Source organism: Poecilia mexicana, unplaced genomic scaffold (assembly GCF_051168715.1).
Source record: "Poecilia mexicana isolate PSO_F unplaced genomic scaffold, ASM5116871v1 scaffold_2, whole genome shotgun sequence".
Lineage (NCBI taxonomy): Eukaryota > Metazoa > Chordata > Actinopteri > Cyprinodontiformes > Poeciliidae > Poecilia > Poecilia mexicana.
This window is the reverse complement of record NW_028263371.1, coordinates 42,664,508-42,680,688: the sequence shown is the minus strand read 5'-3', so window position 1 is coordinate 42,680,688 and position 16,181 is coordinate 42,664,508. Positions and strand designations below refer to the sequence as shown.

Sequence of the window (16,181 nt, the reverse complement as noted above, 5' to 3'; positions counted from 1 at the left end):
AGTGTGAGAGAAGGTAAGAAAATAGCTGCTGAAGGAACGATGTGCAGGAAAGGAGGAGAGTTTCTGAGCAGCTGAGTCTCAAGCAGAGCCAGGAGATGCCTTACAGAGTATTAAATTTACGCCTTAACGAGCACAGATTGAGACCCCCTGCAGCAATGCGCTGCAAGGAGTCCAAACTGACATCTGCAGCACAATCTGTTACACTTTTAGACCTGCGTGAACATTAGAAGGATCTCACAGTGAAGCTGCTTTATTTTGGTGATGCATTTGTAGTGTTTTCCTCCCTAGGGCGGGGAACACTGCTACTACCATGGCCAGGTGAGGGGGTGCAGCAATTCCCACGTGGCCTTATCTACCTGCAATGGGTTGCAGTAAGTGAACAGCAAAGTTGTGTGCTAAGAATACCTCATACAGCTCAATGCACTCTGCTCTCTCCTCATTATCGACTGGCCTCTCCCTTTTACTTTTTTCCATTCTCTCTGTCTGCCCTGGCAGCGGGATGTTTGACGACGGAGTCCATGCATATCTAATTGAGCCCTTACACCAGGCTCACTTAATTGTAAGTTATTGCATTTGCAGAGAAGTCCTACAATGTGTCAGAAATCTTATAAATACCTCTTATTAGCGATTTGTAGTTGTAAACTGCTCAATAGCATCTTTCAGCACCTTAGTTGGAAATTGCAATACAGTAAACAGTGTGACAGTATTTAGTTTTGAATCTGCTTCATTGTTGGAAACAGTTTCACAAAGATATTATTTATTTGGGTTGGAAGAAACTAATCTGCTGTCTATGGGCTCTATGCCCACAGGACTTCTTGACGTCTCCCATAGAGTTAAATACAAAACGTTTAATTTGTAGATAAAATAATGGAGAGAAAACTCATTTTCAAATTTTCTTCATTTTTTTTATACTATTAGCAAATTTTAAATATTTGCATTTAATTTCACTTGAGCAATGTAATTGTAATCTCATGGAGAAAAATGTTCAATACTTGAGAGCAATATCAACATTCGTAACTTAGACTTTGAGAGAATTTATTATTATGTATAATTTAAAAAAATGTCAAATGAGGGGAAGTTTGGAGTGAAGAAAAACACATTCTTCAATTATTTTTGACATTTATTGTTTCTTCACTAGTAATTTATGACATCCCAGAGTGTTAGCTAAACACAGATGCAATCATTGCTGGACATTTTTGAAGAAATATTGTTGATGTTGGAGATGGGGCCCCCTACTCCAATTCCAAATAGGGCCCTGTAAAATATTGGTTCACCCCTGGAAGAGAATCAACAAATAAATGGATAAATAAACAGAAATGCCATAATCCCGTAAGCAGCATGTTGTGCACAAAAATAAAAGATTATGTTTCCCTATGTTAAAGCATTTCTATGATTCACTGTAATCTTGTTTAATCTAAGACATCTGGCAATTTACTCAATTGTTTCTTGTGAAAAATTCCCCTATTTCTGTTTTTATTCCTGTTGTTGACTTCCCACATTGTTCTGCTATCGGCTTTCCTCGTTTATTTTTGCAATAGCTTCGAAGAAATACATCTTCCTGCCTGTCTGACTTCCTATTGTGATGTTTTCTTCCATCCTGCAGGATACAGCTGCAAGGCCTCACACAATAAAGAGAGCAGCCTCAATTCTATCCAACCACTGGTCAGAAGAACAGGGTAATGTTGTCATTTATCACCTTACATAAGCTTGTCCATCACTCCTCCACCCATGACCAGCACCACACCCTCGACACTGCCTCTCTGTTACTTAGCACACTGGAGAAGATGAGAAATGACTTAGATTTGTTCTAGGAAAGTACCCAAGTAAAAGCCCATCCCAGCTGGCCTGAATGCACAACTTGAAGCCTACATGGTGGTAAATATCTCATATGTTTATGTTGAGCTGTCACTGTTTGCCTGTGTGTGTTTGCAGTGTACGAGGACGGGGAGGAGGACCTCTTCTCCGAGCTAAATGAGTTATCCTGGCTGAGGCGCAGAAAAAAACGAGCAGTGAGTCTCTCTGAACCGATGGAACACTTTTAGATCACCGTCCCTCGTGTTTACAACAATGAATTTAGATTAGTCTGTGCACGGTTAAACATGCGGTTCACCGCCTCAAATTACATGTTTTCAGTTGCCTTGTAATTGTTTGTTTTGCTTCGCAGATGCCTCGTAGCGCCTTTGAGGAGATGAAGTATTTGGAAATCATGATTGTTAGTGACCACAGTATGGTATGTGGTTTTACTGGAGGCAGTTGTGTAAATTCCATTCTTTTTGGCTAATTTCATTGTGTTTTTGTTCCTAAGCTTCTACTATACAGTAGAAATCACAAGTTTGGTTTCATGTAAAGCTAAGGCATAAACTCACTTCATTCTTTTTGTCCTACTCTGTCGTGACATTTTGCATGCTTAGATTTGAGGTTGGAGTTCCCCTTTTTTGTATGTGTGGGTGAATGTATTTGTGTGGGTCTCATAAATGTAGTTATCTTTCATACTTACATAAAAAAAAGCCAGTATAATCTTCAACTTAAACAGTTTCAATGTATGTATGTTTAGACTTAATTAGCCTAATTGATTATTTTCAGAACCTTTTCTTTTCAGTTGTCGTCAGACTTGAGTATCATAACTGTATATGGAGAAATATCTAAAAAAGCTTAAAAAGAGAAAGTAGCATCAACAACATGCCCAGCTGTCATTCGAGTTTATTAGGTGAAGATTTATGCTGATTTATACGGTGATGAAGGTCCAGAGAAATGTAATATGAGCGCAGTAGCTTGGAGACATAACAGACTATCACCCCACTCAAATTCACTGAATTTTTATTCCGAAGACACTCTCTACAGCAGTATGCAACTTTTATGTAAAAACAAAATATGGTTTTAGCATATTTGTTAAAACTATTACTGTCTTGACAGTATCTCAAGACATAGTATGGTATGAGATAATATGTGAAAAAATTAAGCTCCTCCATCTCTTCCCAATGGTATTATTGCCATCTACAGAAATTGCACCGCTCCCAGTCAGACACAACCAATCAGAGCCAGGAGGGAGGTTTTAGCACTGTCTACCACCCTTGTGTAAATGCAATTATTGAACCATAAATAGATAGGTGGGGTGAAGTCCTCTGTAATAGCAATAATTGCTAGTGACAATTAGGTTTTTGCAAATGAAACCATAACCTAACCAATAACCCAATTGCATAAATTGCAGCAGTCACATTGTGGTCCTCCACCGCAGTGGTCGATTGATTAGACTACTTTTTATTGTTGGCAAACCTGATCAAGAAAGAGAAAGTAGGTAGGATTTGATCTTAAAAGTTTTGAACACACATTGTTCAGCGGTCGTTGTTGGCGAGCCTTGAAAAGTAGGCCACCGTAAGATGAACTAATGGTGTATTCAATTTGTACCAGAGTCTCTCGAGGTCAGATTCAATATGGCTGACCTGTATTGGCTTGTATTACTAATGGTCTTTAAGTACTTAGCATCTCTACAATTGGTAAATCTATATGGTTTTATGGCTTGTAACTCTAACCACACCTCGACTTGGCTGTGTTATTGTCTCAGATTGTAGTTCAGATTTCACTGGCAAATTCAAGTCGAGCATAGTACCCAAAAATCTGCTTAATGTTATTTTAAAGTTGTCCCTTTTATGCAATTTTGAACATTTAACTTATGACACCAATGGAAATGTATGCAACTGTGGACAAATTTGAATAAATTACATGTTTTTTTTAGAGTAGATTTTAAAATATTAGGGTTAAAATATCAGTTTTGGTCTTTTTTTTCTACAGATTACATGTTGCAGGTTCTTGCCAAAACTAAGTTTCTGGATCTTGAAGTTAATTTTTTAGAAAAATAAACATGCAAAATTGAAATAAATGAACAGTTGTCAGGGTTGGAGTTTCAAATTTAATTTGCATTGACAACTGAGGAAGAAAAGGACAAAAATCCTCTTGTTGTGAGAAGCTCTGCAAAGCCAGAAGCATTTCAATTAAAACAAATTAAAAGTAATGCACTTAGGAAGTGCAAGCGGCTGAAATAAATAAAAACTTTAATAAATAAGATTCTTCCCTATTTCTCTGACATTTTACATGCTTGGAACACAGCAGTAATCCCTATTGACCTGAGACAGGAAATGTTGAAAAGGATTAAATGTCAGGAAATGCCCTGCATCCCTTCATTAATATTTCAGGCCTGCCTCTTTGTCCCCCACAAGAGGGAGCTTTGTCTCTGAAAACGCGTGTGTGCATCATGAAGTCACACTGTAACTAAACCATCATGTGTCCTTTATCTGTCTCCGCAGTATAAAAGACACAAAAACAAGCAGCACACGAAAAACTTTGCGAAATCAGTGGTGAATCTTGTTGATGGCGTAAGTACCCTCTGTAGCTTCCCTTTCGTGAATGCATTGCACAACATTTAGAGCAGTCACCACAAGGATTGTGTTTTGTTTTCAACTATTTCTCCCCTGCTCTCAGTATTCTAAATCCAAACTCACCCCTGCTGTGGTTTCTCCTTCCTGTGCTGCTTTCTCTTATCCCCCCCTGTTGCTCTCTCTATCTCTGTGTGTTTTTTTTTTTTTTTGCTTCCATTCATGGCACACTTCAATGACAGATCTTCAAAGACCAGCTGCACACGCGTGTGGTGCTCGTCGCTTTGGAGATCTGGACAGACAAGGATCAGATCCCCATAGGTGTGAAGCCGCTGGAAATGCTGCGAGATTTCTCCAAATATCGCCAGCAGAGCATCAAGCTGCACGCCGACTCCGTGCAGCTCCTCTCGTAAGTTCTTTGTAACGCCAGATAGAAGAGAAATGATTCTTCTTTATTTATTTTCATTTCGTTTAAGCTCTATGCTTTATAAATAGTTATCTGCCCAGAAACAGAACTCCTTGTTTATTCACATGTCGTTAAATGGTTTTATCTTTTGGCTTGATGCTAATCTTTTACCTTTTTTTTTTTTTTTTTTTTGATTCTGTTCCAATTGCAGAAATGTGACCTTCCACTACAGGAGAAGCAGCGCCGCGTATTTTGGCGGCATGTGCTCCGTGAGCCGAGGAGTGGGGGTCAACGAGGTCAGATTTACTGTGATTATAGCCACAGCCGAATCTACAGACCCAATGAACGCATTCCAATCACAAATAGTTTTGCATTTTATGGGGATTCTACTTAATGAGCCAACACAAAGTGGCGAAGCGGAACGAGAATGAAGCATTGCCATTACAGCTCATGACTATGTTTTGCTCTAAGCAGATCCTTTGTAGCTTTGGGTGTGTGTTTTAACTTGGTCCAGCTCCCCTGTCGCCACAGGATGATGCTAAAGGTCATTGTGTGCTCAGGAGGATGTGCAATGCTAGTTTTCCTCCACATATAGTAATTGAATGTCAGCCAAAATGTGCAGATTTGATCTCATCTGACAAAACACATTCTTAACATGTTGCTTATGGCAAACTGGAAACAGGACCTTCTATGTTTTGTTTTTTTCCTGCCACTCTGGCCAGATTTGTGGAGTGCATGACAAATAAATGCCTATGATGCTGACACAGAGTGTTATATATTTAAATGACACCACTTGACCACATGAGCATAGTCCACTCCCCTTCACTGAGTCAGTAATCTCCAGGAATGGATGGGTCAGAATATCCTGCAGCTTAAAGCAGAAACAACTGAAGTCCTTTTTATGGGGTGTCCCAAACAGGCAAGGTTAAAAATCAGAACTCAACTGGGCAGCAGCTAAATACAAATGCAAGCTACATTTTTTTCAGATTTTTTTTTTTTTTTGTGAAACATTTTAAGAAATGATGCATCAGTTTTCTTCTGTTCACAAATATCTGCTTGTGTATCTACGAACATGCTGATGTTTAACCCGTACTTGCTGCTGTCTCCACAGTACGGCACCACCTCGTCCATGTTCGTGTCTCTGTCTCAGAGTCTGGCACAGAACCTGGGTATCCAGTGGGACCCTGCAGCCAAGAGAAGTATACATGAAACACATTTAGTTTGCCCACCGCTACTTTACTTGAAAGACCAGACTTTTTTCCTAGCATTTAAAGTAGAAAACAGTAGTCTATAGATAACTGGGGGTATTTCAGTTGGTGATAACAGTGTGGATTCTCAGTCCTGTTGGTCAAGGCTAGATAAGAAGGCCAGCGGTTGTGTCTAAGCGTCCACAGATGTTTCCTCCTCTTCCGAAAAGACTTTCACTGAGTTTCAACTTCCTCTTTAAAAAAAAAAATACTCCTGTTACCTCAGTTTTAGTCCCTCTTAGGTCTCTCCATGTCCTTTCTCTCTCATTTCAGGCTGTTTTGCTTCAGTTGAAAAGATTGAATCAGGACCATTATTTGTTTAATAATTTATTTATTACATTTTGCCTGAAATATGGTTGGTGAACTTTGTGAAAAAACAAATAGAATCTTTTGACATGCAAAATTTGGATAAATGATTCATTAGTCGGCAGGCATAAGACGCTTTCACTCCAGGCACTTGAGGCCAAAGGGTCACACAGGGCCTGACAGGTCCAACACTGATAACTTAAAAATGTGCTGAGAGCAAAATTATGAAAACAAACAAGTTTAGAAAGTGTGAAACTTGCAGCTACTCAGCAAATTGCCTCAGATATCCAAATCCTCCGGTAAATGTGAGTGTTTTTTTTTTTTTTTTTTTGTGTTCTCATCTTGCAGAAGAGTGTGGGTGTGCAAACTCTTGGAGCGGCTGCATAATGGAGGACACTGGGTAATGTCAACATTCACATACCTATACACACGAGAGAGAGAGAGAGAGAGAGAGATCAGGGTGAAACCATAGCAGATGCTTTATTTATGCGGTCGCAGTGGTACAGTGATCAAGAGTTTAACTATGTGAGGATTTTCATTTTTTAGTTTTCAACTTGCTGTGCAAGTCTACGGAGTTTTAAAGGACAACCTCGGACAACGTCTTGCGTCCACAGACTGTTGGCTCATATCTAACTGAGGCAGTGCTTGGGTACACAGTTGAACAGATGAAGATGGCTCCTTCTGACCTCTGGAAATTGTTCCCAAGCATAAACCAGATTTTTTTTTTTCTTTTGATTTTCCCACTAGGAAGTAGTGTGCTCAAAGTGTTGAGGTACTGCCAGGGATTTTTTTTATTTCTGCCTTTTTTTCTAATATAAAGTTTCTATAGTTTCGTCTTACATTGTGTAGTCTCCAAGGAGAAGGTGGGAGTTGGATGCAGGCTCACCTCAGCTATTAATACAATGCGAGCAAGCAATATAGAAAATCCACAAGATGTGCCACTGAATGGTTTAGGTCTAAAAACACATTAATAACTTATAGGACGTCATTCTGATGTAAGTGCATATTGAAAATGCCTCTGAAGGAAAGCAGATCTTTAAGCTCTCTGGCTGCACTTTGAAATATTGACGCTGCTGTTGTTTAACCATTAAACGGATGTCTTCTCCGGCTGCAGGGTCCAACATCCACAGAGGTTCTCCAAATGCAGCATCTCCGACTACAGGGAGTTTCTTTTGAAAGGCGGAGGCTCATGCCTATTTAACAGACCAACAAAGGTTTGGTGCACACATACTTCTTCCCCTTTCCTTACCTGTCCTTCCTGCCATGCTTGCCTCATGCTGTCTCTTCTTGCTTTGGCAGCTGTTTGAGGTGGCACATTGTGGAAACGGATATGTAGAAGTTGGAGAGGAGTGTGACTGTGGACTGAGATCAGTAGGTTTTTATTTTTCTCTTGCTTTGTTCTGCACTTTTGCTGTCACCTGATTTGCTAAGATAGATTAAACCCTTTTTTGTTGTTGTTTATCTTGAGGACTGCCACAAGGGCTGCTGCAAGAAGTGTTCCCTTGCTAATGGAGCGCACTGCAGCGATGGGCCTTGCTGCAACGTCACATGTCTGGTATGAGTTTGGTTATGAAACACAGAATGTTTGGAGTTCATTTGGGGGAAAAAAAATCCAACAAAACAAACATTAATGCTTTTCTGCATTTCTTACCAGTTTTACCCACGTGGTTACAGCTGTCGCTACGCTGTGAATGACTGCGACATCTCAGAGACCTGCACTGGAGACTCTGGACAGGTGTTTTCTATTTTTGCAACATTTTTGTTTTTTTTGTTTTACATTATTTTTTTTTTTAATGTGTTGAGGAGGATTGCTAAGAAGCTGTGCTCTGTTTATGACCTTGTAGTGCCCCCCCAACCTGCATAAACAAGACGGCTACATGTGTCAAGTCAACCAGGTATGAGAAAAAAGCTTTTGTGTGACTACGAAACAAGAGCAGCCACATAAAAATGTTAATTTACCCCTTTTTTTATGTTGAAGGGTCGCTGCTACACTGGAGAATGCAAGACAAGAGAAAACCAGTGCAAATACATCTGGGGATCGAGTGAGATTGCGTTGATTCTTGATTAAGCCTGTGGAGATCCCCAAAAGAGATTATGGTCATTTGTTGCCTCTATATTTCAGAGGCTGGAAGTTCAGAGAAGTTCTGCTACGAGAAGCTGAACACGGAGGGGACAGAAAAGGGCAACTGCGGAAAAGACGGCGACCGATGGATCCAGTGTAGCAAGCAGTGAGTCACAAATGAAGACACTCTGCAGCTTCTCAGCTTTAAATTCAATTTCTGCTTATTTTACAATTCCCCAAAAGGGGGCGCCAAACAACTCTCTTTGTTGAGGAACTGTCCTTTTTATTCAGAATCGAACAGTATGTTTTAATATGATTAAAAACTTATTTTGTTATAAGTCGATTCAAAAAGTGTAATTTATGTCCTTTATAGATTTACTACATTTATAGTAATATTTTCAAATAGTGTATTTCTTTTCATTTTGATGAAAACCAAATGTTTAGTTCCTCAAGCAAACATTTGACCCACAGAGCTACTGCTGAAGTGGCTGGCTATCTGTATGGCTCTGTGTTTGAGCATATTGATGGACAGTTAAGTGGAGGAAAAAAGTTCAGTAGCAAACGGTGCATTTTAAAGCCAGGATTGCACTGCACTATTCTAGTTAAACTCTATGTACCAAACTAATCAAAACCGGCCTTAGTCTAGGTATTTCTGTTTAATATGCCTTCATCTGAAAAATGCTGCAGTTTTTTTTTGTTTGTTTGTTTGTTTGTTTGTTTGTTTTTTGAGGTTGTGTTTGAAGATATTTTACACTTTGGAGTTCATAGTGGTTTGATTTGATCCAATAAAGGGAAAGGCTGAGATGTTAATGGCATCTTCCTAGACTCTTTAACAAACAATCTCTGTCAAAGTTTGTAGGCGCTCAGCAGCACAATCTGCACTGGGAACTCACCGATTTCGCTGAACCGCGCTCCGCCACCAGGCGTTTCCTGGTGAGACGCGGTGCCGGGAAATTGGTGAGTCAGATGAGGAGTGAGGTAACTCAATGGTGAGTCACCTGATCTTTAGGTCATTCAGGTTAAAGAGCTGGGGGTGCTGCGGTGGCACAACCCATGAATGGAGGCCCTAGTCCTTGACGCGGCCGTCACAGGCTCGAGTCCCTGCCTGATGACCTTTGCAGCATGTCTTCCCCCCTCTCTCATTACCCACTTTCCTGCCTGATCACTCTCAAATAAAGGCCGCTAGAGGCAATAAAACGTTTTTTTTTTTTTTTTTTAAAGATCCGTGTCTGCTTTTCTGTTACAGTGACGTGTTCTGTGGTTATCTTCTGTGTACAAACGTGGGGCGAACACCGCGCATTGGAATGATGAAAGGAGACATCACTCCCACCTCCTTCAACCACCAAGGCAACGTGATACAGTGCACGTAAACACTTTCGATTTGCTATAGCCCTGTTTAACACCACGACCAAAGTTTACAGGGACAATTTTCTGACAACATTTGGTTCTGTTCTTCCTCCATTTTCACCTCGTCCTGCCAGTGGTGCCCATGTCCTTTTGGACGATGACACCGATTTAGGCTACGTGGAGGATGGGACTCCCTGTGGGCCGTCAATGATGTGCCTTGACCATAAGTGTCTGCCCATCCAGTTACTCAACATGAGCACCTGCCCCATTGGGCCTAATGGACAGGTGTGCTCTGCCCATGGGGTGAGTCTCAATAGATCCAGTAATTGTTATTTTTAATATGAACTGGAGAAATAAATAATTTTTCTTACAAGGTTAGTGGAATGACACAATATATGCTGTCAGACTTTGGTCTCATGTGAAACCTGCTTGAAATATGACAACTTTGTCCAAGAAGACATAAGAAACAGACAGTTTTACTGAATGACATATGATAAACACACACACACACTAATACACACATTTATTATTGCTTACAATTAAGGTTTTACATGCTTATGAAACTGGTAAGAGGTTTAAGGAGCTCTGAAAATAATTTTACATCAACCTTTTCACTATATGGAAAATAGTCTACAAATGGAGGAGATTCAAAGCCAAGACACCCAGGTGTGTCCGTCATAGCAAAGTTCACTCTGAGAAAAGACAGCAGGACGTCAGAAGAAGTCTCCAAAACCTCTAGCACCTTCAGCAAGATGTAGAACAGAGTTAGAGAGACACAGCCAGAGTTTGAAAACCTGAGTTGACTTACAAATTTGAGAACAAACATAGGCCAATATGATTATTCACATGATAAATTTTAGTAAAACAAATTTGCAAAACAGCTTAAATGAAAAGACTTATTTTAATGAGTCATTTTTGAAATGTGAAATATTTCCAAGTGGGGTTTTTTTGTTTGTTTGTTTGTTTTCTTGTATAAAGAGGATATAGTAGCCGGTATTCAACCAGCTGACCATCTGGGCACAACCACAGATGTGCTAAATGTAGTTGGAGTGAACTCTGGACACCCCAGCTCCTTCTCTTGCTTCTATAAAAGAGCGTAAACTGTAGGAATATGACAGAATATATAAAAGTTAATTTTTTAAAACCTTGATAAATAGTGATACTAATAATTTTCTGACTATTTTGAAGTTACATGATACAAAAATGAACCTAAACCAATAAAAATGTAACTGTTTTTACTTTTATGGTAACACAAAACCATGAAAATACAAACATGGATAAAGAAAAATGGATTAATTGATGAATAGCAAAAAAGACAAAATCCCACACAGGATGTACCAATGCATACTGAAAAAAAAACACACTTGTTTTATTGTTTAAATAAGCTCTGTAAGTTTTGCTAAATATGCAATTGCACAGAATGTAACGCATATGCTTTGTACGTAAAACAACTTGAAAGGTGAACCTGAGTAATATTTCCCTGTTTCTCTTTTTCTGGTTTTGATGCCACGGCGCACAATAAATGGCTGCTGGGCAAAAGTTCCTAAGGAAGACGTTTCCCAAAATAGACCTGATGCATAAGCAGATTTAAAAAAAAAACAAAAAAAAAAAACAAGCTCCTGCTTCTCCCCCTCACTGCTTCATTAATTTCTGTCTGCTCCAAACAGGTGTGCAACAATGAAGCCACATGCACATGTGACGCCACATGGGCAGGGACAGACTGCAGCATGCCTGACCCGCCCAAAGAGGCCGACATCGCTACAACCGAAGAAACCAAGGGTCGGTTTCTCCCTCTGTCAGCCTCTGCCTTCTAAAAAAAGAAAAAATATTTATTGTAGACAAGTTCGCGTGAAGTTATTATCAGGTGAAACCAGATATTTACATGCGTTCTATAAAATGACCAAAATTATTTCTATTTGATAAATGCCAGAATAAAACAGAGAAGATTTTTTTGGGAGATTTTTTTTTTTATATATATATTATTTTCACCAAACAAGCCGGATATTAAGGAGAGAATTACGGACCTCAACATGTCTGGTTCATCCTTGGTTAGAGTTTACTGAGACCTGAATGCGACGTAAACGGTGTCATAGAGATGACCATATTTTTATGTAAAACGTGTGCGTCGACCCCCAGAACAAAAAGCAAAAGTTCTCGTGATGATGCTAACTGAACATGGTAAGAGAATCTCATTATCCACAGTGACAACAAGTCTTGTACTGACATGAAAGGCCATTCAGTGAGGAAGAAGTCATATATCCAAAAGCAACATAAAAAATAAAAAAAAAAGATTGCAGTATGAAAGTCCACCCTGGATCAAATTTCTTCAACGTTTTGAAGCCCATTGTTAAATTTAGAAGGAAAAAAGGGGAAAGTTGCCTGAGTACCATCCAAACTGTGAAGTAACTGACTGTGTGGGTGTTTTGCAGCAGGAAGGAATAGTGCACCTCCCAGAATAGAAGGCATCATGAGGAAAGATCATCTCTTAAAAACAATGCAGCCTAAGGGGTCATCAGATGGGAAGTTAAATCTTGGACACAGATGGATTTTCCCAAAGTACTAATCACCCAGCCAAATTAAATACCAAGTTTCTTCAGGACACTAATGCAAAACAGTGAGAATAATTAGCTCATTGGACTTCTTATGTAACACATGTAAATGTCTGGTTTCCATTGTCCATATTTATTTAGTATGGACAGGTCTTATGCATTTCATATGATAGGCGTTAATCGCAAAATGTTTGATTTCATTTAGATGCGAGGTGGTTCAAAGGGATTACAGATGTTCCAGGGTTGTATAAAAAAAAAAAAAGACAAAAACACCAAATTTAGCCGGTAATATTGAGCTACAGTTTGCTTTGATTCTGAACAGAAATCCCAACGCAAAATTTCAGCCTCATACCGGCTACCGCGACCACAATTTGAAGGATGGGAATTGCTCCATCCATGACTCTGCAGCAGGAGGTTGCGTTTTTGTTTTTGACAGGGTGGTAATAATGCTCCTTTTCCCTCTGCACAGTGAGCGTGGCCACTAACAGGCTGATAGGGGCAGTAGCAGGGACCATTCTGGCCCTGGGGGTGATTTTTGGAGGCACAGGGTGGGGAATAGAGTAAGCATCTTTAACCCTTTCACAGCTCTTCCTCCTCATAGTGGTGCCTCAGTGTGCGGGCGGTCTCGTGAGCCGGCCTGAGCCCGTGTGTGCGTCCCGGTGGCTTTGTGTTTCCTCGTGTGTTGGTGATGACCATATTAGTTGTCATGTGATTGGTTGTTTTCAGTGTTGTGTGATTGATCGATGGATTCCCCTTACACTCCTCCTCTTCTGCTGTTGTCCCCCATTATGACAAGCCTCTCTCTTCATTCTCCCTCCCTCCTCTTCTCATCCAACCTCTCTCTTTTACTCTCAGTTGTTATGTGGTTGCTCCTGTGATCCTCTCCTTTCTGGGGCATGTGGGGCATTTAGATGAAATTGTCCAGTTAGTGGAGGCTGTGTGGTGACTGGGACCCCTTCAAAAAAAACATTTTGTTCTGCTCATACCGCAGGTCACATATATTCTCATATATCAGCTGTCAGTCTTTCTTCAGCGATGGATACCCAGGGTCAAGTCTTCTTCACAACCTTAACAAACCAAAGGCAAATATTACCTCTAATGAAGACAAATAAGTGTAAACATTTCCAGGATGTTGCCTTGATTCCTGGTGCATCCCAAATTAAAATATTATTGAAAAGTGTAATTGGTAAAGTAGTTCAGTTCAAAAAGTGAGCCTCATGTATGCTTTTACTCCAGGCAGAAATATGTATGTCAACATTTTCATTTCTATTAAATTTGATTATCGTTACTGTCACAATATGTGAATGAAAAGAACCCAAAAACATGCAGGAAGCAGGCAGAATCAAAAGTTTGGACTTTTGCTCAGTTGGCCGAATTCCTTTTTCTTCTTCAGCCTTGTAGGACGCTCATGCCCTCTGTAGTTCAGAAGCACCTTATGCAGTTATTCTTGTATTGGTGCACTTGTCTTTATCACATGTTTTTCTTCTACTCAGCTCTCTATTAATATATTTGGAAACAATTGTAGCCCATACATTTTGAAGCACCCCTTGCTTAATAATCCTTTTAGGACATGTTTGTAGTCATTTTTTACTTTCACAAATTTTTCCTTTATTACTGTATGTTGCCAATAAATATCCTGGCTGCTGACAAGTCGGCAGGTCTATCAGATTTTACAGCCAGAAACATTTTTTTCTATTAAAATATCTTTTTAAATAAATTGTATTGTCATATTCAAATTTTCTCAGAAACAAGATTTTGGATTTCCACTGCAAGCCATAATCTTATCACTGGTCAAAAAATGAACACCTAAAATGTATAATTGTATCTGTTCAATATCCGTTTGAGGTTTTTGAACTGAATTACTGGAAGAAAATAACTTTTCCATTATATTGTAATTTATTGAGATGCACCAGTGCATTTAAACCACGCTACACACTAAAGGGGGTTGAAAAGCATGCAAAATACATCCTCAGATTCAATCATTTTCCTGTAATAGCACTCTTGGTGTGTTTTTGATGCCATGTGAAATCCTTATTGTCTAGTTACATGTTACAAATCCAGGAAGTGAGTATAGAAACTCATGTCTTTTTCCCCATAACCCTTCACAGGTCCTAGTGCCACCAATCTAATAATAGGCTCCATCGCCGGAGCCATCCTTGTGGCTGCCATAGTGCTGGGGGGGACTGGATGGGGCTTTAAGTAAGCAACACGCTGCATGCCTCTCCTGCTGTAACTCTAGCATCCCTGCTGCTTCTAGACACCAGGGTTTGAGCTCCTGCTACAGAAAATGGTTCCAAAAGGAAAAAAAAAAAAAAAAAAGAAAAAAAAAGCATGCTACGCCAAGATGCACTCGCAAAAGAGCGTGTGCTTTACTGAAGTGCAGTGGACATTGTTTATAATGCATCTGAATTTGAGTTCATCGCAAAAGGCTCGAGGAGGTCTGTGCATTTGTAGCAGAACCTCAAACTGATTGGACGGGCAGATTCTCAGTGCTTGACATGCATGTTCAGTGAGGGGAAACGGTGCTTTCAATTTTTAAGGTTTAATTCCCTCTGAAATCCAATGATGTAGCAAGAAAATGGGTTTTAAGCTCCAGTTTGAAGCTGATTAACCTGCTGTCTCGAGCAACAGGGGTGTTATAAACTCTAATCCAAGCAGACCGAAGAACTAAATTAGAAGTATTAATCCTGCAGCCACGAAAGCATGCCAAATAGCAAAGCATCATGGTTCTCAGCATAACAGAGCAACAGACAAAGGGGGAGAAAAAAAATAAAAGATAAATAGTCCAAACACGTTCTCTGCATGTTGACTTGTTAACTTGGAGGAGGTCAGCTCATTGCACAAAGGCTGAGCCAAACAGCACAGCGATCTGGTCCCGACTTTGTCGTCCTCTCATCACTTCCATGATTTTTCTCCCGAACCCGTCACTGTTTTGAGGCTGAGCCTTTTAAACGGAGTGGTGAGAGCGACAGCACAGACACAGAGAAACGCACAGAGAGAGAAGCCAGGACCTTTTTGTTGCCTGCAGCCTTTGTGGCATGGCTGGCCACACCCACCTGGATGGCCAGGCTCGGACCCGACCACACCAGCTGCCATTGCTGCCTGCTTCACAGACCTGGTACAGACACGGCGCACTGCACTGCATGAACCACGCACAGCAATAGTGCCACCCTGAGCTGGCTTACTATTGGAAAAGGTGCATGACAGGGTGATAGAAGCCCCACAGCAAGCCACAGTACGGGGAGGTTATGCATCACTCCTGTTGTCGTGCTCAGTGTTGTCCCACCGTTCTTTGGTAGTAGTTATTGTTGCTGCTGCCGCTGCTGTCGTCGTTGTTCTTGTGGTTGTCTACTCTCTCCCTCCTCCATAGAGTATATTTTCTGTTAGTTCCTTCCTCCTAGATGGTTTTGTTTTGAGTGGAACAATGTCTTTCCCATCAAAACTGGTATTGAGTCTCCCGCACCTCACTGTGGAAGCTGATGTTGCACGCACACAAGCCAGTCAGCACTTGTCTGCAAAAGAGGCAAAACAGAGGAAGTTCATACTCGGAAACCAGCATGGGTTATTTATTTTCCACTAAAACGTGGAGATTACAAGTCTGGGATTAGGAGTTAATATATTCAGTGTTTGATGCCTTAAAAAATACAATTTATCGCAAAAGGATTCATACCGCTTGAAGATGAAATAATGAGATGTTTTTAAAACAATTAAAATTGGAAAAATTTGTGGCAAAAAATTGTTGTCTGTCATGATGAGTTAATACTCTGTAGAATTATCTTTTGTTGCGATTACAGCAACAATTCTTTTAGTCCCTTTTTGCAAAATAACTCTATCCCAGTCAGATTGGATTAAAAGCAACTTTAATCTGTTTTTTTTATACTTACTAATTAAGGG

The 16,181-nt window shown here is 40.1% G+C and overlaps 1 protein-coding gene across 3 annotated transcripts in view; it reads left to right on the top strand.

The window, feature by feature from the left end:
• adam23b (ADAM metallopeptidase domain 23b) overlaps positions 1 to 16,181 on the top strand; it is a 30,302-nt gene that overhangs the window by 11,925 nt on the left and 2,196 nt on the right. The window contains exons 5-26 of one of the 3 annotated variants that reach the window (XM_015001337.2): positions 289 to 371; positions 496 to 559; positions 1,604 to 1,676; positions 1,933 to 2,009; positions 2,165 to 2,230; positions 4,302 to 4,370; positions 4,613 to 4,779; positions 4,988 to 5,072; positions 5,888 to 5,975; positions 6,678 to 6,729; positions 7,444 to 7,543; positions 7,629 to 7,700; positions 7,798 to 7,884; positions 7,984 to 8,064; positions 8,174 to 8,224; positions 8,308 to 8,371; positions 8,452 to 8,557; positions 9,638 to 9,757; positions 9,873 to 10,041; positions 11,406 to 11,517; positions 14,396 to 14,486; positions 15,225 to 15,405. In XM_015001337.2, coding sequence (XP_014856823.2) covers positions 289 to 371; positions 496 to 559; positions 1,604 to 1,676; positions 1,933 to 2,009; positions 2,165 to 2,230; positions 4,302 to 4,370; positions 4,613 to 4,779; positions 4,988 to 5,072; positions 5,888 to 5,975; positions 6,678 to 6,729; positions 7,444 to 7,543; positions 7,629 to 7,700; positions 7,798 to 7,884; positions 7,984 to 8,064; positions 8,174 to 8,224; positions 8,308 to 8,371; positions 8,452 to 8,557; positions 9,638 to 9,757; positions 9,873 to 10,041; positions 11,406 to 11,517; positions 14,396 to 14,486; positions 15,225 to 15,405 — 2,058 coding nt within the window. The remainder of the gene's footprint in view (positions 1 to 288; positions 372 to 495; positions 560 to 1,603; positions 1,677 to 1,932; positions 2,010 to 2,164; positions 2,231 to 4,301; positions 4,371 to 4,612; positions 4,780 to 4,987; positions 5,073 to 5,887; positions 5,976 to 6,677; positions 6,730 to 7,443; positions 7,544 to 7,628; positions 7,701 to 7,797; positions 7,885 to 7,983; positions 8,065 to 8,173; positions 8,225 to 8,307; positions 8,372 to 8,451; positions 8,558 to 9,637; positions 9,758 to 9,872; positions 10,042 to 11,405; positions 11,518 to 14,395; positions 14,487 to 15,224; positions 15,406 to 16,181) is intronic. The other 2 variants (XM_015001338.2, XM_015001341.2) reach the window with 2 other exon arrangements.